The sequence below is a fragment of the Centruroides vittatus genome, unplaced genomic scaffold (assembly GCF_030686945.1).
Source record: "Centruroides vittatus isolate TY-2023 unplaced genomic scaffold, ASM3068694v2 contig_400, whole genome shotgun sequence".
Lineage (NCBI taxonomy): Eukaryota > Metazoa > Arthropoda > Arachnida > Scorpiones > Buthidae > Centruroides > Centruroides vittatus.
Genome location: NW_027122215.1, coordinates 1,009,291 through 1,032,239, shown reverse-complemented (window position 1 = coordinate 1,032,239; position 22,949 = coordinate 1,009,291). Strand labels below are relative to the sequence as shown.

Here is a 22,949-nt window from a genome sequence, read left to right as displayed (position 1 = left end):
TTATTCGACCCGTCCGGGTTTGCCCGTAGGGGTGTGGTTCATTAGACATTATTTGATCACACAGGGGGTCTACAATTTGAGGGGGTTCCCGCCCCTTACTCTTACCTAAATTTGATTTTTGTACTAATTAAAACATGTACTTGATTTTGATAGGATTAAAAGTTATTTTAAATACATCACAAATATTTATTAACTAAGTTTACGTTTAATAAATTAATTGACAAAAGAATGTCAAATTTTAAGTTGGCAACACTTAGCTTGTACGTAAAGTCATGCTTTAGTGATGGCCTTGGTTGATGAGATTACTTTTCATTTACAAAATCATTTTTATTTTTATTTAATTAAACACTCCCATTGAAATCTGATCCTAAAGTACTAGTTACAGGGTATTTGTAGGAATTGTGATGACTAATTAGTAATGATATATGCATTTATTCCAAGTTTTCATCAGAAACAAAATGAACGTGGAAGACAGTACACTGTGAGTATATTTATATTTCAATTAAATAAAAACAAAGTAAAACTGCATTGACAACAAAATCTATATTTTGGAAATTATAACTGAATGTATATTCAACATTTGTAAACTATTTCTAAATGCAACTTCAACTTCAGTATCGGATCTGATACTTTGATATATCAACTGTAATTAGTTGCTACTTTCAGAATACAAATTCCAAATACTGTGGAGTAAAACGAACTTGATAAAAAGTGGTGAGCAAAAGAAACCCGAAAAACCATTTTTTTCTTTATGGGTTGATGATGATGGTGGTGATGATGAGGAAGAGGAGACAATTGGATGGCCAAGTCAGTTAAGGCATCAGCCTACTGTTCTGGGACACTCTGGAATCAAATCCAGATGAGCAACCCAGGAATTTTTCATTGGCAGTCCATTCTGGATATGTTGGGCCCTGCCCTTAACCATCCTTCTACCCCTGTTTTGAGCCTGACCAAACCCATGATGGTTATGATTAAAATAGACCCTCATAGTGCTTGAGCATAAAAGGGAGATAAATTAAAAAAAGGGGGGAAAACTAGCAGGAATAAAAATAATTTGGATTATAGTTAGGGGTGCTGACTTCTGATGAAGAAAAGGAATGAGCTGGGAAAAAAACACACACACAACTCCTTGCTTATAAATAATTACCGAATAAACAAGTTGTGTGGGTGTTTTTTCCCTAGCTCATTCCAGGTATACTATAGATTGCACCCTATGAAATTTTGGGACTTTGAGTGTATATCTGAATTCAGAGGACCGAGACGAGTTCAACGATACCCTACTTTTGGACCGGAGACAAAAAATAAAAATGTTATCATACTTTTTTTGGCGATTGTGTGATGATTGGGAGTCGTGTCGGTCTCTCCGCTAAGCCTATCGTGTGTTTAACAGGAAGTCCGGCAAGTCAGCTATATATACCTTTAACAGAGGCAGATGTTGATCCACGAGCACACTGATCGTCTGCAGTTGGGTTAAGTCCTTGGGGCCTATGCCCCTCAGCTGCCGACATGCTCGCTATCGCTCGCAGTTGGCTAGTACTGTGCGCCGCTTTCGCGGCTTGTTCAACAAACCTAACCTATCCCTCCGGGAGATGACTGTAGTCCAACATCATGGTTTGCAGACTTTACCAGAAAATAGCAGTACTAGCAACTACGGTGCTGTCTGCATGATAGCATTAAAAAAGTATGATGACTTTCTTATTTTTTGTCTCCAGTCCAAAAGTAGGGTACCGTTGAACTCATCTCGGTCCCCTTAGTTCAAATATATACTCAGTCCCGAAATTCCATAGGGTGCAATCTATAGTACACCCCTCATTCCTTTTCTTCATCAGAATGTGTCTATTATAGTTAAAAAAATAATCAAAAATTAATATAAAGAATAATAATTTTCTGTATAAAAGTATCTTTTCTTGTAAAGAGATGATAAAGTCAGACAGAAAAACAGGAAATATATAGTTGATAACTTGAGTGGAAGTTAATGAAGAACTCTTATCATACTATTTCGAAACACAACAACTAAGCAATTTGGTTAACTTTTGAATTATGTATCAAAACACTTTAAAATTTTAAGAATTTAATGTGTAGTAATCTCGTGCACTTATTCCTGATGGTTTTTCATTAGATATTTATTGGTACATTAATTAAAAACTTTTAGCACAAAATAATTTTCTGTTTTTTTATTTAAAATTTAATTTAAACCAAGACATTCTCAGATGGAAATTCAAACAATTTTGTTTTAAACAGAATATCTACAGATGCTCTAACAACTGTACAAACAAGTTACAAATTTGATTTTTGGTGTAATGTAAATATCTATGGTAAACCTTTTAAATTTTCAAATAAGGTTGATTATACACATAATAAATATAATAAGGGTCGATTTACACACAACAGTGACGTGCCGGCACGGTGCAGTAAGCATCGATAAATATCACACATAGCCAATCAGAATTTCATGTACGACACTTGTATGATTGACAGAATACAGATCACGTGTCGTAGATAAAACTCTGATTGGCTATGTGTGATATTTATCGATGTTTATGCACCAAACAGTCACTGTGCCAGCATGTCACTGTTGTGTGTAAATCGACCCTAAGGGAAACACAACAATGACATTGTATCTGATGAAATTAAGAGTAAGATAGTTATTGCTGATTTAAGTATTATAAATTCACCAATTTTAACAGAATTTCTCAGAGTCCAGATCTGCAAATTTATAAAAATTCTAATATAAAAACTGTAAATATTTGATATTTAAAATTGCAGTCTGGTTACATTAATTTGTATTGTTATTAAATATGAAAATACATGAACTATATAAATAAAATATGTAAGAAAAAATCATACGTGTGTCAGACGTAAAACTTTTATATAATTAAAGCATGATTAAATTTTTATATTCATTTCTCTCCTTGTGTAGTTTTTTCAAATGTATAACTTTTTCTTACATATTTATTTTACTGCAGACATAGTGTCCTGCTTGGATAAACATGTTATGAAAGCAGACTTCAAGAGCTTTTTTTATCATGTAAGTAAAAATCATACATAATAAACAAAACAAATGTAAAAATATTACTTTATTACATGATTATCATAATTTTTGTACAAATATTTTTGAAGATCATACGAGAATTTACTATAGTAATGATGATAATTGAGGATATATTTTCAACATCTTGATGACTGACTGAACTTTTTCAAATTTTAATTTTTTCCAATAGTTGAAATGTCCTGTAGAACATTTAGAAATTATTTATGTTTAGACAAAATTAACTGCATAAAAATTAGATAAATTTTCAAATATTATAATTATTACATCTACATGAATAACATTTTATTATATTAGAAAATAAGTCTGGAGAGTTTCATTAAATTAAAAAAATACTAGATAAATACACAATATAATTAGCCAATAAGAATAATGTTGAAACATGTTTTAAAAGTTTATACTATTGTATTTACCTATTTATGAAATTTTTTAGTAATTCTATTTATTATTTGTAGTAAAAGTAGTAAAAGTTCACTAAATACATTTATACACATTATCATTTTGAAATCAGATGCTCTTATAAGATTATGTGACAATAGTAATTGAAAACTGTGACACCAAATTTCATATAAGGTTAATCAAAATATTGATAGAAAATTTTTTCATCAAATACAATATATAAACAGTTTATTATATAGTTAATATGCCTTTGTGTCCTTATCTTAATTTAAACTTATCTCTTCTACTAGTACTTTATCAATTAACAGAACCTATTATACTGGATTTATGGATGCAGCAATTAGGTCTTACAGATCAGAAATAATATAATAAGAAAGTAGTAAGAAGTAAGTAGAATAAAAGTAGTAAGAAGTAGAATTAATTTAATACCGGAAAAAATAAATTCAACTAAAAAATATGTGTTATAGAAATGAAGAAAAATACAGCATAATAGAATAAAAAGGTGTGGTGTATTCATTTAATTGTAGTTGTAACTCAAAAAGAACATATTGGTGAAACAAAACGAAAATTAAAAATAAGATTAAGTGAACATATTCGAGCAATTAGGGGAAAATATGCAAATTCGGCAGTGGCTGAACACTAACTCAGAAGGTTGCGAAATTGATTTGAATACCATGAAAATAAGGAAAAAAGAGGAAAATAATTATAAAAGACAATTATACAAACACATCAATATAATTAAACAAACGGATAGAATAAATAACAATACCAGAAGAGAGATACACCAATCGTGGAGAGGAATCATTGATGGAAGAGAGGGGGAGACGTATAAAAGGAAGGATTAGAAAGGATTGGGGTGAAGTTTAAGTGAAAGAGAACAATCAATGATGTAAGTTTTAAACCAAAAAAATTTGTTTAGTTTAATTATTTACGTTTTAAACAACAGGAATATGTATGGAATTATTGGGTTAATATTGACTTTGAATATACTCAGAATTAGGAATGTGTTTAAAAACCCAGAATTTGTAAGAATTTTATTGTATTATTGACAGGAATTTTATGTTTATTTAGGATTGTAACAAAATTGATTTTAATTGTAGAAAATCTTTTTTAAATGCCTACTGATGAGGGACAAACAGGTCCAAAACACAATGTTAAAGTGTATGTAAAAACAAGTAATATAAAAAAAAATTTTTAAAGTCAATTCCTACTTAGGTCAACAAAGAAAAATTTTATTCTAGTTACTTTTTATTAAATAATTACAATTAATATAAATATGTATATACATATGCTGAAATATCTTATATAAGAGAAATTTTTTCTCCCATATAAAACTAAAATTAATTAATTAAATTTAATTAATGAATTAATATTTGAAAAAACAGTATTAACATCAAGTGTCATCCACTACAAGTTTTAAAAAATGTATTTGAACTTGAATGGATAAATAAATAAGTATTTTATTAAAGATTGAAAATTTGAACAAGATCTATAAATATATATAGGGAGAGTGTGAACTAATAGTAGAAATTTAAAAAAAAAGACAGGTGATTTAAATAAACAATATTATTTCTGATCTGTAAGACCTAATTGCTGCATCCATAAATCCAGTATGATAAGTCTCTAAGTACTAGTAGACAAGATAAGTTTAAATTTAAAGTTTATTATATATTTAAGAATACATTTTAATATAAATTTAATATGATAATATACATTCTTAAACAGTTTTATAATACATGGGGAAAAAAGGTCATAAATATTAATTTCAGAATAGTAATTAATCATAAGCTGTAATCCATCAAAAAATGATGGAAAAGAAATAAAACTTATCAGTCATTTGATAAGATCATTAATTGTTTTATAAAAACTTAATCTTAGTAGTGATCAAAAATCCATGAAAAATAAATAATTTTTTTTTTTAAACTACGAAGCTTTATCAAACTATAAAGCTACATTTTTTGTAAAAGTTGTGTAGTCTTTTGCTCTGTTGACCCTAATCTGAAATGTAAACGTTTAGGTTCTGTCCATTACAGCAATGTAAACTTAACATATAATTTTGTCAATCATTGAATTTGGATAGACACCATCTGGCAAAATTGTTATATTTAACTTGGAAAGTGTTTACCATGGGTATTATTATTATTGAGTGAAATTTATCAATGCCATATTCAAGATATAATTTTATATTAATTTTTGACTTTCAGTGTACAGTACCTTCATTTGTGAAAATTAATTACTTCTGGTGCTATGGCCTATCTTAAAATTAACTAAAATACACTACAAAATGCAATATTTTTTTATATTTCAATCAAATATTTTTTAATCGTAATAGGCATAACCTGTTACAAAGGGAGTTGTGTTTTCAACAATCAGTTCTTCTCAGTTAATCAATACAAATTTTTTAACATAATTATACAAATTATAAATTATACTTAATGTTGCCACATGAAACATAATGTACATTGCACTTTCCATAAAACATTTCTTTAAACACAAGAGATCAAATTTTTTCCTGATATCGTTAGCCTTTTCACATACACATAACAAATGAAATTTTGAGAAGTCCATGTTACATCTTGGACACAATTTATTAGTATACACATATAACTTATTGTCTATCAATATAACATCGCTATTGAGACAGAGTTGAATAAAGAACCTCTTCACATTGAAAGGTAAATTAGACACCATATAGCTATTTATATTAGGGAAGGTCAGTATTGTGCTGTACCATTCGTGGGGAATTCGTAACCGAATATCTTCTATATCTTGAAACAATAAATTATCCAATACATTTCGAGTTAATTAGTTACATAGATCTTGACTGATTTCTGGACAGTATATTAAAGGTTCTATTGAAGAACCAAATCTATTTACCACTTTTGTCAATTGTCCAATCCAATTCCTTTCTGAAACTTTTAGTAATGATTTATGGTATAATAAATGTACAAGCCTAGATGCAATATAACCACTGTCCATAAGTTTTATAAGAAATTTCACACACCTTTTAATAAATAGTGCAGCGAGACTGAATCACTTAACTCTAACCTTAAGGCGCTACCTGGCACTTTGAACTCCAATAAGAACATTCTACGGATAAATTTGTTCTGGATCACATCTAACTTCTGGTAGTTAGATAAGCACCATATAGATGAAGCGTAGCTTATTGCATTGTAAACTATTGAGTTAAACAAGTTAAACTCTACATGGATATTTTTTAAATTAGTTATAGCAAATAACTTAATTGCACCATTGATTAATCTGTCAGCCTTAACCGTCGTTGCCTTGATATCATGGGAGTTTAAATTATTCCAAGAAACTTAATCTCGTTTACCACTTTTAGTTCTACATTGTTGATGTGAAAGGACATGTTCCTTTTGGGTAGTCTGGACCCATTTCTAAATACCATAATATGTGATTTTTTTGGACTAATATTTAATTTTAATTCCTTAAAATAATTGGTAATTGCTTGAATTTTTCTCCTAAGAGCAGCTGCTGTTGGAGCAATGATAACAATGTCATCGGCATGAGCAATGGAATGGATAAGTCTCATCGACAGTAAATCCATCGTTCTCATTAGTAAAACTATTGTTTAGATCAAAGGTATAAAAATTAAAAAGATGTGGAGACCAGGGGTCTCCCTGTAATAAACCATGTTCTATCTTGAAAGGTTTCCACTATTTATTATCCTGTCTAATGATTGCTTTGTAGAGACCGAATAGTAAACCAACTATTTTCACCATTGAACTATCTGCTCGATATCGTGACATTTTATTTTGTAAATCTCTGATACTTACTGAGTCGTAAGCTTTCTCTAGGTCTAGAAATAATGCAAATACTTTGTGTCTTTTCCTATAGAGCTGTATTTGAACAATTGACAACAATATAAATAAGGCCAACTGCATGCCACCTTTCTTAATAAAGGCAAATTGGGTTGGATTCTTCAAATTTCTTTGGTCTATCCACTCATTAAATTTTGTCACTAGCACTGTTGTAAAGAGTTTTTGGAACACCGATAGTAAGGCGATAGGACGATAATTTCCGGGGCCCGATCTATCTCCTTTTTTATATAACATATGAAATATCACATTATTCCATTCAACAGGAACTACTCCGTTATTATAAAATCCATTGAATTGTCTGGTCAGGTAATCAAGTATTGGTTTTGTTAACTTTTTGATCACTACATTAGGAATGTCGTCACGTCCGGTTGCAGTTCTATTTTTGAGCTTCCCAATGCAGCATTGTATTTCTTGAACATTAAAAACCTTTTCCATGAGACTTATATCAACATGTGAATTATCCATAAAATTTCGATTTTTCTTAGACCAATACTCTGCAGAGAACCATTCAAAATACTTCTGCCATATGCTATCTGATATATACACAGGCCGCCTCCTCTGGGTAACCGGTCGGCAGAACCTATTTATTATACTCCAAAACTTTTTCAAATCCTTCGTTTCTATCAGACTGTTGTTTAAATCAGAAAAGAATCTTCTCTTTTTGGCTTTCAAAAAACTTCTATAGATTCTTTTATTTTCTACATATTTTTTCCAATCTGATTGGAGATTAGTTTTCCTAAACATGATAAACTCCTCTGTTTCCTAATCTTGTAATAATAACATCTGTTGTCATACCATGACTGTTTGTATCTCTGCCATAAATTGCCAGGCAATAATTGACGCGACAAGTTTCTAACAACACAATTAATTTTTCGTAATTTCTTAATGGACCAAGTTCTCTCTCCTGATATAATATTTCATTCAACATATTAGGAATTTCTTCTGATAGTCTCCGTGTATTAAATCTTTTGCTCCTTATTAAGCTGGACACATTATATTTCTGTGTATTAAATTGTGAAGTATTGTTACTCTCCCCATAACCCAATAGAACTAGCTGAACTGGGTAATGGTCTGACATCTCCAGATCAAGCACTGTCATCTTAACTTGTAATCAAAGCAATTCTTCTGAGCAAATGAAGTAATCTATTACTGATTTACCAACATGACTTATAAATGTATATTCAGCTGGGATATCTCCAGCTACCCTACCATTTAGTATAAAGAAGTTATTATCCTGAACAAGCTTTAATACGTGTTTGCCCAGTGAGTTAATCACTTTGTCTTTAGACAATCTTTTATTATCAATTTTTACCCTGTCGTCTTTGTTGGCCGTATCCAATCCCTCTCCAATATGGCTATTAAAATTGCCTCCCAGCAACCATAAGTCTACGTAGTTATTCCACTGGTCAATCACTGTTTGTAATTCATTATAATATTTGGAACTATTTGTAGAAGATGGAATATATATTCATAATATCCCTAGCCTTGTTGCTCCCCTTAAAGCTTGGAGTCTTGAATCCAAATCTACTAAAGCCAAAATATACCATGGCATAACTTGAAAATGTATTATATAACCAAATGATTCCTTAATTAGTAACAACCACCCGCCTGCTGGTCGACCAAACTTCTGAGTCCTAAGTGCCTCGCTGCATAAAACCCAACATTCTTCTTCCAGATCCAAATTTTCCAATTTAATGTTATTGGCCATCCACGTCTCTGTAAATCCAACGACTTCGTGTAACGATAGATATTGATATAAGGAATGATCATTCGTTTTTTTGAAAATGCCCTGAATGTTCCAGAAACTTACACATATTTTATTAAATCCTGTAGAGGTACTATTAGTGCGTGGGCATGGAAGTTTCACCTCAACAACCCTATTATTATTAATAGTCGTTTTGAAGTTTTCTGCGTTGTCTTCCTCATCCAATGTAAGGCCAAAGTTCCCAGTAGATTGTTTCCCTATAAAAAATGATCTACCAGGATAACTTCATTTGAGTTGATATCGTAGGTAAACACATTACCCTCTTTTATATAATAGTCATCTCTAACAGTAATTTTGCATCCCTTAGATTTTTCTTGGGATATAATGGGTATTAGTTTTTTCCTCCTAATCCTTGACCGTTTACATAAATCGTCAGTAAATACCAAATTCCCATTAAACTTCTTAAGTCTATTTGACTTTGCTTTCCAAAATTCTCGTAAAATTGAATTTCTCTCAATTATAGAATTAAGCGTAATTTTGACTATTGATTTATTATCAGATCTTGAAATTTTGACTAAACTTTCCAAGGAACAATCTGGCAGATCTAACTTATTCTTAATAAAATGGGAGATCTCATCGGCAAGATCATTTGTCTCAAACAGGTAATTCAAAATTATAATGTTGTTTAACATTCTTTCATTAATAGACTTATCGATCTGAAATTCAAACATACCTCTCAGTTGTTTGCCCGTCCTGATCTCTTGTTCAAGTGTATCCATTCTTCGAAAAACCCTATTCAACTCCTCCTTCAAATCTTTATTTTCCTTCTTCAATGATATTACTTCGGCTTTAATTGTACACAAATCAGAATTTAGCTGGGTAAACTTTTCCTGTATCAAGTTGTAAACTGCTTTAATGGTATACTTCGACTCATCAGCTTCATGCTCTTCCACTTCCGAGGTCTTCACAAAATAGTCCTAGATATTCACATCCCTTATTGTCCCGGTTTTTCCTTTCGAAAAGGATTCTATATCTTGATTTTGGTCTTCTTCTACAAATTCCATTAAATTGCTCTTATCAGTATTACTCATATTACCTTTTCAGGGTCTTCCACGCCCTCGTTTTGCATATCTTTGCACTCTGTAGCTTGAGGTGATCTAGTCAAGGGGCCTGGATTGGGTTCTATCCCAGCGATAATCAACCAGCATCTGATTAGCCTAAAACAAAATCTATTCGTGTTTATCAAGATTATCTGATAAATCATCCTTTTAATCTTAAGCATTGAAACACTCGAACTGTATTACTGAGCTCTGACAAAAAGTCACCAACAGCACCGACTATCTGCCAACTCCCAAATGCAATAAGTTAAGATTTATCAAATTGTATGAAATATAATTGTGTTTGCTCACTGTTAAGCTTTTATTAAAAAACTAAAATGATCTGATTAACAGATTGTTGCAAGAAGAATTTGAAGATGATTGCCATAGAAATGCACATTCCACCAATAAAAAATTGTTCACATAGAGCTGAGAATGTACAGATTTATTGTATTATTAGATTTTCATTAATATTATATTTTGTTTTCCTAATTATAGATTTTAAATATTTTTAGATGCAAGTAACAGTGATATAAGCAAAATAGAATTAAATTTCTGATGTGTAAAATTAAAATAGACATTCACAGAAGAAAATTTTAGTGTATTCATTATATTCATATAATGGTTATTAACCAGTTACGCTACCCGGACCTTTGGTCCGATCTCCTCTTCCAGCATATATAAGCCATTATATATGCTGGAAGAGGAGATCGGACCGAAGATCTGGGTAGCATAACTGGCAATGCGACTGCACAGTAAGCAGGAGTTGCGGGTTCGAGTCCCGCTTTGGGCCAATGGTTATTAACATTAATAAGTAACATTTTATTATTGAGTATTCTAGAACATGCCTTGAGCTACCCTAAGTTACCACTTTCCTTAATCTTTCAATTGAAAAAATCCATTGATCATCTAATTTTATAAGTTTAAGTCATTATTGTGAGAACCCAAGCTAGTGTAAATTTGATGATTGCAATCTTACCTTTTTTTGGTCAAAAAATAAAGGGGAGAAGTATTCCATTTCACAAATGCAATCAAGGAACTTCGTAAAATTTTCCCACGGATAGCTTTTCCTCCACGAGTGACACAGCTTCTGGAAAAATTACTCATTGAGGGAAATGGGAAAAAAATTGTGGATTGGAGCAACGATCAACTTTTCCAAAAATGGGTATTAGAGTGGTAGGGGGAGGACCCCAAATAAAAGGCAAGAGGACAGATGACAACAGCGAATTTGCCTGCCTAAATTGTGTGTTAACCTCCTTGCTGTCTTTGACTGTCACCCTTCCTGAACTCCCACCAATTTTTGCACTGGACTATCATCTCACCCCTTGACGAACAAGTATCTAAACATTACCGATGAAACAAGACCCTTCTTGAGAAGTTGAAATCATCACCACTAACCATCCAGGTATTTATCAACTCACGTCCAAAATTGTAAATGCTCTTTCTCTCAGTTCAGACCATTTTTAGGAATGGACTCTTCCACTAATTCTGTTCCCTTATAAAGTTTTTATAAACTTGACCAAATAAATTGTTGTTATTTAATGGTTTAACGTATAGTGGAGTGCATTACTTCTGGGCTTCCCTGCCTCTTTAAAATTTTCCTCCTTCATCCCTTACTCTGTAAAAGTCCTACATACATAGCTGCTCATGCAGTTCGAAGGTACCTGTGAGCAGGAAAATCACAGATGATGTCAGACCTGACGCCATCCTGTTCACATTATTGTTATTATTATTATTATTCCATGTCTTATTCATCATTATAATAATGATTTGACTGTCATCATCCAATGTTACCAGATTTTAATATTATGAAAGTGCAACAAAAAAAAAGATTCACTTGATAAAATTATTATTCTGTAAATTGTTCATAAACTGTGACCAACAAACAGAGTAATGTAAAAAACTCTTTAATGAAATGTGTTGTAGAGTGATACGAAAAATTAACATAATTTTTTTTTTTTACTCTTTCCATCCTGAGGAAACTAAGAGTGTTTTTTTAATCATACAAATCATGGGTTTAGACAGGCCCATAATAGGTAACTAGATGGTAAGGGACAATTTTTTCAATAAATATTTTTATACACATAAACAGTTGCCATACCCCTATATTAATGATCATCTGCTAAACTGTCAGATTCTTTAGCTTAACAACTAATTAAACAATATAATTTGGTCTAAAGATAGGCTAATTCCATCAATAGATAACAGCTTTTTTTTAAGCCAAATTATATTGCTTAGTTACATAGGTTAAATTTGGCTTCTAACTGAAGAATTCAACAGTTTAGTAGTTGATAAATATATTTGATATTTCTTTTTATCATTTTGTCTTTATTTATAACTGTATTGAAAATTTACATTAAATATAAATGTTAATAATTTAAATTACATTTAGGTTTTCTGTATAGAAGTATTTGTTACTGGAAAATGTCACAAAATTGAAAGAAGATACAGAGCATTTCATTCTATGCACAAACAAGTAAGCTAAATTAAGATTTCTCTCTTTTTCTTTTTTTATTAAATCTGAAATGAATGTTAAGACAAAATGGGAATTGTTTATATTTATATATTATGAGAGTATCACTAAGAATATTGTTTTTTTTTTTTTTAAATATTAAGATAAAATTAAATGATTTAACAAGGTTTTTAACAATTACTATTGCATTATATTTTTCTTTATATTTTAATAGAGATTTCATCAAAATTTAATTTTATATATTTTAAACTTTTAATTTCTTCTTGAAACAATGCTAATAATTGAAAATATTGGTGCTAATTATTCACTTTCACATTATGAAGGAATTTTACTGAATCAATAGGAAAATGAGGGAAATACAAAAGGAAATTTACATTATTTTCATGGTGTTTGTGCACTACAGTATATGAGACTAATCCTATTAATACTTAGCAGTGTATAAAGAGTTTTTTTATTATTGAATCAGCTTGAAGCTTTTCCAATTGCTATAAAAGAAAAAATTAAATAAATATTTCATACTTAGAAAATTTTTAAGAAAGTTTACTGCTTTTATTTAACGTTTTGTTAATAATTTTGTCGTAAGTTACAATACTTTTATAGCATGTAATTGAACATATGCAAATACATAAGGATTTCGTTTTGGATTATTTTGTATTTAATAATCACAAGATGGAAATAGAATGAAAGAATTAAAATATTTTAGCAATATTGGTTTATTATGTGTGAATATTGTTTGAAACACTATAAAATTTTTAAATTATTTCAGTTAAAAAAGATTATACAGACACCTGAGTTTCCTCCAAAAAGAGTTCGTAATTGGAATTCAAAAGTATTAGAACAACGTAGAAAAGGACTTGAAAATTATATTCAGGTAATAAAGGATATTATATAAAAGTGTTTTGCTGTATTTTATTTATTTATTTGAATAACTTATTCTGTAGTATTAAAAGAAAATAGATTTAGTACATTTTTTCAAAACTAATTACATAATACTACAGTTGATACAGGCCTGCTGTAAGCAGGCGTGCAAGGCATGCACTGCACGTGGGTAGCACTTCCAGGGGGCGGCAAATTGGTATTGCTGGCAAGCTCAGCATAGGTAGTCGTAGTTAAACAGGGGTGGCATAATTCCTATGTACTACAGGTGGAATTCACCTCGTGGTCTTCAGGTTTGATGCCCTTTGAGCATTTGTGTCATTATATGAGATAGCAGTTTTGTGCATTTACAAGTGTGTAAGAGAGATCTGCAGTGGCAGTTGCAACATCCGTAGGCAAATCAATTGCAGGGTAGCATATGATGCCTGTATGCCTTCTTGAGTGACCGTATTACAGCATGTATTCAGGCAAGAGGAGGTTCTAAAAGATACTAATGGTTGCTTTAAATTTTACTACTGTTCCACATGAAATTGTCCCTTTGTTATGATACTGTAGTCAGTTATTACCATTGTCATTATGTTTGCACTAATGAAGTTTCATTCAATTCCAATACTTTTTGCTTGGTACATAACTTTGTCAATAAGCATAAGATGAATGTTGTTTTAAATCTGATCATTTTATATTCATGTCAAACTATAAAAAGTTAACTTTATTTTAAATATGAAGACATCTGATATTACTCATTGATCTTGACAGTTCAAATATATAGTTTCTGTAAATAAACTATCAACTTCCAAAAATATATAATAGACTATAAATCTTCTGACAATATTTGTACTATTATATTATTTTATTTTAAAACAGTAATATATTTGAATATATTAATTATTCTCCAAAAAAATTATACACTATTTTTCCACATGTAAATTTAGAGTCAGAAATTTATGAAAATAAAATTTTCACTTTAATTCACAAAATAATAATGTATATTATTGACTAATAAATGCTTTTACAAAATAAATTTTACTTGAATATCTAAATGGCATTTTCTATTTTAAAAAGCCTTTGTATTTAAATTATTTACGTATTCTATCAAAATGAAGTAATAGTACACAATAATAATTTAGCATTATACTCCAGAAGAATTTAAAACAAAAAATATGAACTGTAAAGTAATTGTTGGCATCATGTGGCAGAAAATGGTTATTTGATCTTGGCTATAGTTCAAAGAATAAAGATATCAAATAATCATTATATTTGTCCTTTATGTTGTATAAATATACAGTAATAAACCACAAAGAAAATGAATTTATATTGAAATTCATTTAAAAATGACTGATGGTAATTAACATTATAAAAATATTGAAAAATACAAATAAAAAAATTTTTTTTATTTGTATTCTTCAATACGAGGTCAAGGTGAAAAGTTTTTGGCCTAGTAGTGAAAAAATAAGTTTTTTATTTTAAAAATGCATTTATTTTTCAATGTAGTCTCCCTTTAGTTCAATACACTTTGTCCAATGTTTCTCCAATAACTAGATTTCGTCCCTAAAGTGCAATTTGGAAGGTCTTCAAAATATCCATTTACTGCTGCTATCACCTCTTCACTTGACCCAAAGTGTTTTCCAGCCAAAAATTTCTTAAGATTTGGGAATAGATGAAAGTCAGAGGGAGCCAGATCTGGCAAATAGGGACAATTCATGCTTCAGATCCCTCAATTTTCCCATTGCCAAAGTGCCTTTGTGAGTGGGTGCATTGTCCTTGTGAAAGAGGATTTTTTTTTTCTTTTGCAAACCAGGTCTTTTCTCTCTATAGAACATTCCATTTAAATTTTAACCTTTGAATAATTCTAAATACAAATAAAACACATTGTTGTATGAAATTTATTAATTCTATCAAACAGTTGGGAGGCACTATAAAATGAGATGGCAACTTACAAAAACTTTAGGATAGTTTACAAAAGAGCTCCTAATATTTACAATTTACTGAGAAATGATAGACAAATTAAAGAAAGAAGAACAAGCTGGAGTATATAAAATACCTTATGAAAATCAACAGTTAGGAGTCCAAAAAGATTACATTGGAATCACAAAAAGAAACCTCATGGTGTGACTCAAGGAACATAAAATATAGAAAAAGCCACAGTAAGACAATTTTGGTGGCAATGTCACAGGTGGAAGGTTCTGTTTTAAAGTGGGATAAAGCATACATAATAAAAAGCTGTGGCATGCCATCCATGGAAGCTGTGGAAGTGCCTCTTCCCTTGTATTTTCTAAATATAAACACACAGGCCCTATTGTGTGATTATTTTCATATTTTAACATACTTTGAATTACTTAAAATTAATATTTTATTATAACTGCATTATGTATCTTATTACAAATTTCTATACTACATGTGAAAACAATGATAAGATTGCTATTGTATATTTGAATATAAATTTGTATATGCATATTCCCAATGGAAGTGCTGTATTGGTTGATACAGGATAGCTTCCATGGCGAAAATATTTGAATCGTGTAAAGCAGCCAGATTACACACAAGATCTATAAACATAAGGTCAAGACACGATACCATGATGCATCGTGGCAATCGCCGTGTTGGAGTTCTTTTGGTGTGTATGGTGTTTTTAGAGTGAAGCTGACTGTTTCTTTCGAATATATATATATTTTTAAAATTGGTGTTCAGCACCGATTTTAAAAATATATTATAAAAATTCAATAGCCAAAGGTATATATAATTAAAGGCTTTAATTAAATAGCTTTCAAAATAAAAAGCTATGTCAATGGTTCATATAATAAACTACGAGGATAACTTTATTTAGTTTTGAAATGCAAAATTAGAGAAGTTTGGAGATATTTGTTAAAATAAGAATATATTTAGTTTTATATATTTGCGTGCATTTTTGCATTACACAAACTGCAAACAGGAGATCAGATTAAAGATTTTTATAAATTTAAATTAGATGAAGAGGAAAAAAAACCATTTTCACAAACTTTACATGTTATATAAAGTAAACCTTCAAAAATATTTGCAAGAGATGATAATTTCCTTTATTTAGAAACTTTCTTATGCATATAAACTAAATTTTAATTATTTTTATAGAGAATTAAATAAATATATTTATAAAAATTTATTAAACAGTAGACAAAAAATTTGGTAGGACTTTGGTAGATATTTCCTGTAGTTGTGAACTGATGTCATCTGCCATTTTGGTAATTCTGTCTGCCATTGTATTTCTTGATAATGAGATATCTCTAAAATGCCTGTACCTTTTCTGGACAGATGAATTTAGCAGCTTTTATCATACATTCCTTGATTAAAGAACCATCGGTGAATTTAGCAAAACATTCAAAACCGACTGGTTTTGAATGTTTTGCTAATAAATAGCTTATTTCTTAACTGGCTCTTGTTACTGATTCATTACTTTTCATGAATTTTGTAAGCACTCATTGCTGGCTATTAAGTGAGTTTTTCATTGTTTTTAATTTTTCTTCTCTTATTTTTTTTTCAAAGCACAAAAATTGTTCTTTGTGATTAGTGCTATAATGTCTCTTAATGTTGTATTCTTTAGTGACACTAATTGTTTGTTTGCAAATTAAGCATGTAATTTTATTGTTCACTTCCACTCAAAAATAGTTTGGCCCCCACCTTTCTTGAAATTTTCTTCTCTTTTTATCAATCTTTTGTTTTTTATTTAGCATTGAAAGTGACATTTTCTGTATAAAAATTATTTAAAATCTAAATTGTTTATATTTAGATTTTAAAAATTCAAATAACTGCAACAACATATACTTACATTTTTGAATAAGTTAGAAAACAACCTACAAATCTTAAATTAACAAGAAACTAGTGCAAATGCCTTTTGTTAAAATTCGAATAAAATACGGTTATGCACCTTGACTGTAGCGGCTGTGCCTACTCACCATATATGGCTCTGCAAGCAAAAATAAAACTTTTTAGTGAGTTTTGAAGCTTGGCATTTCTAGATTGAAATGGGCTTGAAGTTACTGGCGAGGTGTGTAACCACGGCCTAGTCTCCCATTGTTGACCAGTACATCATAGCATATGACATATGACATCATAGCAATGATGCAACGATTATTTACTATTTTCTTCGTAACACATTTTTCTGTTTTTTATTTTATTGCAGAGCATCGTGGCTGGGGGAGCCACGAAAAATCACATAGGGGCCGCCAGTTTGACACCCCTGGCCTATAGAAGTAGGCTGAAAGAAAACATTAATAATTAAAAATTTTCTGTCAGCAAATGCATAAATGTGGTCATAAATTTGCAGTTATAAAACTTTAAATTTGCATTGGTTATAATATGTAAATTATTATATATATATAAATATATAGGTAGAGAGAGATTAGTTAGATAGAAATAAAGACTTCAGAATTATTTTCATTTAAATATTTAAGTTATATGAGAAACAAACTATTTTAATTTAAATAAAATAATCTTAAAAGTGATCAAATAGTGTTTAAATTGACAAAATAGTTCTGTCCTTTGAAGTTATGTTACAAGTAAAACATTTATGTGAATTAAATTTATCAATGAATAAATTCAGAAGGAAAAATGTAAATACATTACCTAATAATGTAAAAAAAATTTCTTGAAAAATTCAACTAAGATTTGATAAACACTCGTCAATTTACATGTTACTTTTTATACTTGGTTTTTATTAGATAAATAATCAAATCATTTATGCAGTATTTTTTTTATACACAGTCTATTTTATGTGATCTCATTTTATGCAGTCAAGAAAAAAATAAAAAATATATATAATATTTATTGAAATCATCAGTTGGCCAAAAATTCTTTATTATGCTCTTTGTGTCATTCTGACCATGTTTTTGTCAATTTGTGAAGAAAATATTAAGCATCCCTGCATTCAATGATAACAAATTTATTGTTTTGTACTCTGCACAAAAATACCAAATCAATCCAAGTTTTGGAATCAGTATTAAAGAAAACTCTTCAAAAATTTAAACTGTAGACAGCAAAACTTAACAAAAGAACTGTAGTTTTACTGTTAATTTATATCTATAAACTATAGATTGTAATACTAGTCAAACATACAAAATTACAGTATGGTAACACAAACTGTATCTTAAAAGTGTCATATGTACTGTACTCAAACATCCTAAAATAGGAATACAAAATGAAAATCCTCACATTTATTTTAATTAAGATAAAAGTAAATAATGCTTTGAATATACTGTATGTATTGGGCAATTGCTTTGAATGTACTGTATGTATATTCATAAAAATATTTTGCGTGTTAGAACCAGTTGGCTAATTTCATACATTAAGAGAACATTCTTAGCTGGCACTGATTAATTCTGATATGTGACTTAAAAAGTAAAAGAAGTGATTAATTCTTAATATGTTTATCATATATTCTATAATTTAATAAAAAATTGAAAATTTTACTGTATCTAATTATTCTATTAATTTTTATACAGGAACTGTTGAAAATGAAGCCAATTCCTAAGGAATTGTTATCCTTCTTATCACTTTCTGCAGTGGATTCAGGTAGATCTAGGTAAGTCTATTTTCTAAATAACTGAATTAAGTTTCAAACAAATTCTTCTGTGGCATCAAGGTGCCTATAACATTGACATGCTGATGTGAAATGGGATAATGTAAATTCATTCTACCTTGTTGTGAGCTACTTGGTGTTGACTCTGATTGGAGATTGGAGTAAGACAACAGTCCAGACAATAATTTAACTTTTATTTTAACCAATCACACAATATCTTCAGGAGAAAACTGGTGATATACTGGACAGGGAATGATGGGGATATAGACAATGACCTCACAAAAGGAAAAAGTGACTCTCCTCGTCTCTGTCTATATATATACACATATATATATATACACATGTCAGAGGGGTCACATTGTGTGGTGCACTCTGCACTACACTTCTATTCCAATATTTAGTCTTCATGAAATTGTATCCAGCTTGTAAGATTAGTAATTTAGGATTGTAATTAAATTTAAAAATTAATTTAGAAAATTCTGGAAGGAAAGATTGCTTCAGATCAAGTTAAATACATTTTAGATTCTTTGAATATAAATACTTTTAAACTTTTTTAATCATTTAAGTGATAATTAAAGAATGTTATAAAATTGTTATTTTAATTTAGAGTAAAACTCATTTTTATAATTCAGTTATTATATAAGTTGATAAGTCAATTGTCACTAATTGAGATATTTAATTGTATAATAATTTTGTATTTCCTAATAAACATAATTTTATTTTTCGTTAGCAATCCTATAGGAAATACTGAATCTGGACATTCCCACCAACCAATTCTCACTTTTGTATCAAATCCATATCCCGAAACTAACGAAACACCAGGTATGCTAATTTCGAAAACCTTCAAGTATATTAATACAGATATCTAATTTTATGAAATGAATTTTTTTATTTTTAGATTCCCTACCAAATGTGGTAGTAAAAGGAACTATAATGGGACTATATTCTCATGTCACAGAAAATTATGAAAATTTATTATAATAATCGGAGTCCCATAATATGTGATTGTTAGATATGCAAAAACGTATTGGATCAAAACTCACTTGGTATTGTGTTTAACACAGTTCCTCTTGTTAATATTATCTCTTGTTAATAAGTATTTTGTGTAAAGATAGAATGGAAGTTCTGCTATTTGGGGAATTAACATAAATATATTCAATTTGAGAAACTTATTTTAAAAAGTTCTAATAATTATACTTGTATACATATATATTAATTGCAACTAGGAAATCAAGCACTTTAAAAAAAAAATTATTTTATTATTACAAATGTTTTTTATACAACTTTATAACTATGTTTTCAATAGATTAACTAATGAATATATTAAATATATAAAGTTTATTAAAATATTTTTAAATTGATTCATATTGAATTTAGAATGAATGAGAGATATTTAATCATAACATTTAAAAGAGTTTTTTATTAATATTCCTATGTGAATAAATTTATAACAGTATTTGAAGATTTTATTTATACCATTTAAATTTGTAAATATATTTTATAAATTGTTTGCTTTTGTTCTAAAAAGTAATGATGTAAAATAACAAAATATTAAAATTGAATATATATATGAATCCCTATAAAATCAATGTTATTAATTCTCAATGGAAATAGCTACATGTTATATGAATTATGCTTATAATTTAAATATCTATCAAACGTGCTGAAAGTAAAAGGTTATAATTGGATTATAACCTGATTTGCTACTACATTTTCCATAAAGTTTTTATATAGTTTGTTATTATTTAGCAAGAAGGTTAACAAAAGAATTATAATTGTAAGTAAAATACTAATAAAGTTATGATTTTAATCAAAAGTGTATTTTCAAAATAAATTATTTTAAATATGCCATAATAATTTGTGTATAATATTTTAATGCTTTTCTAATTTTTTACTCTGTTTTTATTGAGTAATTTACCAAGTATGAGAAGAATTCAATGAATTTTTTAGTGTTACTAACATATTTCTGTTTAAAAAAATCTTGCCATTTATGGGAAATAGCCTTTTCTAAATATATTCCTGGATGATTTAGAAAAAATAAATCATCCTTAATACAAATTATTAAAAATTTTGCTGTATTCAATTACAACATCCTCACACAAACTGCAGTATTGACTATTAGAGGTAAAGATCCTTTTCAGTTTTGTGAAGCATGATAGTTCTCAACTCTTCTTATATTATATTTGTGTAATATTCTGAAAAACCAAAAATATGGAGAAACTAATGTACATGACAGGTAGATTAAACTGGGAAAAACTTACCTTTTTTTCTTCCTAATTTAATTAGCAAATATTGGGCAACAAGCCAAAACTCTGTCTCTTTTTTTGAATCTGCTAACTTTCAGAGACCCAAGCACACACTTCTTGTACCTGTGCAATGACTGCCACTGCTCTAACTGTTCAAGTTTCAGTAATGATAATCTGTCTATTGATTGCTCGATGTTTTTATAATTTTACTCCTTAGTAAATCTGTTCCAAATCAAATCATATTGGAAAATCTTAGTTTAATAAATCTCAAACTTTAGAATTAGGGAGTCTATAAATTATTTAAAATGTTTGTTTATTCATCATTATTACCATTGAGAGCATATTCCTGTTAGTAAATCACTCTGTTTATCGATCATTGCTTACAAGGAATGGTAGTAAAAGACCATTTTTTCTATGGTATAATGCAGTTTGTGTGAAAATGTTTTTGGTAAATTTAATCCAATATGTTTTGCACAAAAAGAATGGTTTAATCATTCTTGGTTTTTATAATTTTTGAATCAGACATTAGGAACCTTTTTTTCAATATGTTTCCTCATTCCCTTTTTCAGATTGATCTCAAGGCTTTATGTTGTTTTGCAAGTTGCATAAGCAGGGGCCATCAAGAGCTGGTATGGGGTCTGGGGAAGAGTGTGCCTTTTGTTTTTTGAACAAATGAAATACATAGAATTTTTCTTTAAAACTGCTTTTTATTAATAAAGATTTTATTTTCTGGTAGGGAAACAAAAAGTTTATGGGAGTAGGAATCACTATACCCCCTAAGTTTTCTCTGGACCTGGAGAAAATCCTCAGTTCTCCTCTCAATGGCCCTGTACTTAAGTGTATACATTCAGCATACATATATAAAAATATATCTATATTTATATAGATACTTTTACTGAAAAAACAGAAAACATACCTTTGTAACTCAAAATTCATGTCAATAAAATTAAACTTGTAGTTTTAAACATTATCAGTCCACAAAAAGCTCCATATCTCTATTTTTGGCATCTATCAAATATGTAGGCTTCTTTATTCCTTTCAAGAAATTTAAGAACTATTATATAAATGGTATAATTATGTAGTTTTAAGGTTCCATTTCACAAGATATGAAAATATATGATCAAATAAACTGTTTCTGCAGCTAATTTTAAAATATTCATATTAGTACCGTTTATCAAATCTATGTAGAGATTGCCAGAAGGCTAAGATGGCAGCCTACCTCTATGGGGATCGATCCAGGTATGTTGGGCTTCGTCCTTTCTCACCCAGCCACACCTTGGGGGGCCTGGCTGAGTCCATAATGGGCTTGTTGCAGTGGCACATTATCCCATGGGCAAAAACAGCAATTACCTGAGGCTTTCACCAACAGGGGGCCCCAATCTTTTATGAGAATAATTCTCCAAGGAAAAATGCCTGCGGTCAACACTACGTGGGTCCCCTAATTCAAATTTTACTTGGCCCCATGAAGTTATAATGCACCAGAAAAAAGTCTTCTTAGTGTCCTACGGCAGAAAGAGTTTAAAAAAATCTATGTAGATAGATAACATGGATGACTGGTTTGGTAAAGATACCAGTCTGCATCTTTCTGGATAACCCAAATTCAAATCCAGGTTTTATCCTCTCAAATTTTTGTTTGTTTTGTTAAGTTACAGCAATGCAATACTTGGGCGATCTGCCTAGGGGAATACCTTTCGGGAAGTCTTTTTGAGAGTAA

General features: G+C 29.6%; 1 protein-coding gene across 2 annotated transcripts; it reads left to right on the top strand.

The window, feature by feature from the left end:
- Positions 1 to 256: 256 nt before the first annotated feature.
- LOC136976491 (sorting nexin-24-like) lies at positions 257 to 20,805 on the top strand. Of its 2 annotated transcripts, XM_067271794.1 has the most exons (7): positions 257 to 481; positions 2,967 to 3,028; positions 12,485 to 12,568; positions 13,332 to 13,436; positions 18,913 to 18,992; positions 19,720 to 19,811; positions 19,888 to 20,805. In XM_067271794.1, the coding sequence occupies exons 2-7, from the start codon at positions 2,996 to 2,998 to the stop codon at positions 19,968 to 19,970; spliced, it is 477 nt and encodes a 158-aa protein (XP_067127895.1). In that variant the 5' UTR covers positions 257 to 481; positions 2,967 to 2,995; the 3' UTR covers positions 19,971 to 20,805. The 2 variants fall into 2 exon arrangements, with proteins under 2 accessions (XP_067127895.1, XP_067127894.1); XM_067271793.1 differs by lacking the exon at positions 2,967 to 3,028.
- The last annotated feature ends 2,144 nt before the right edge of the window (positions 20,806 to 22,949 follow it).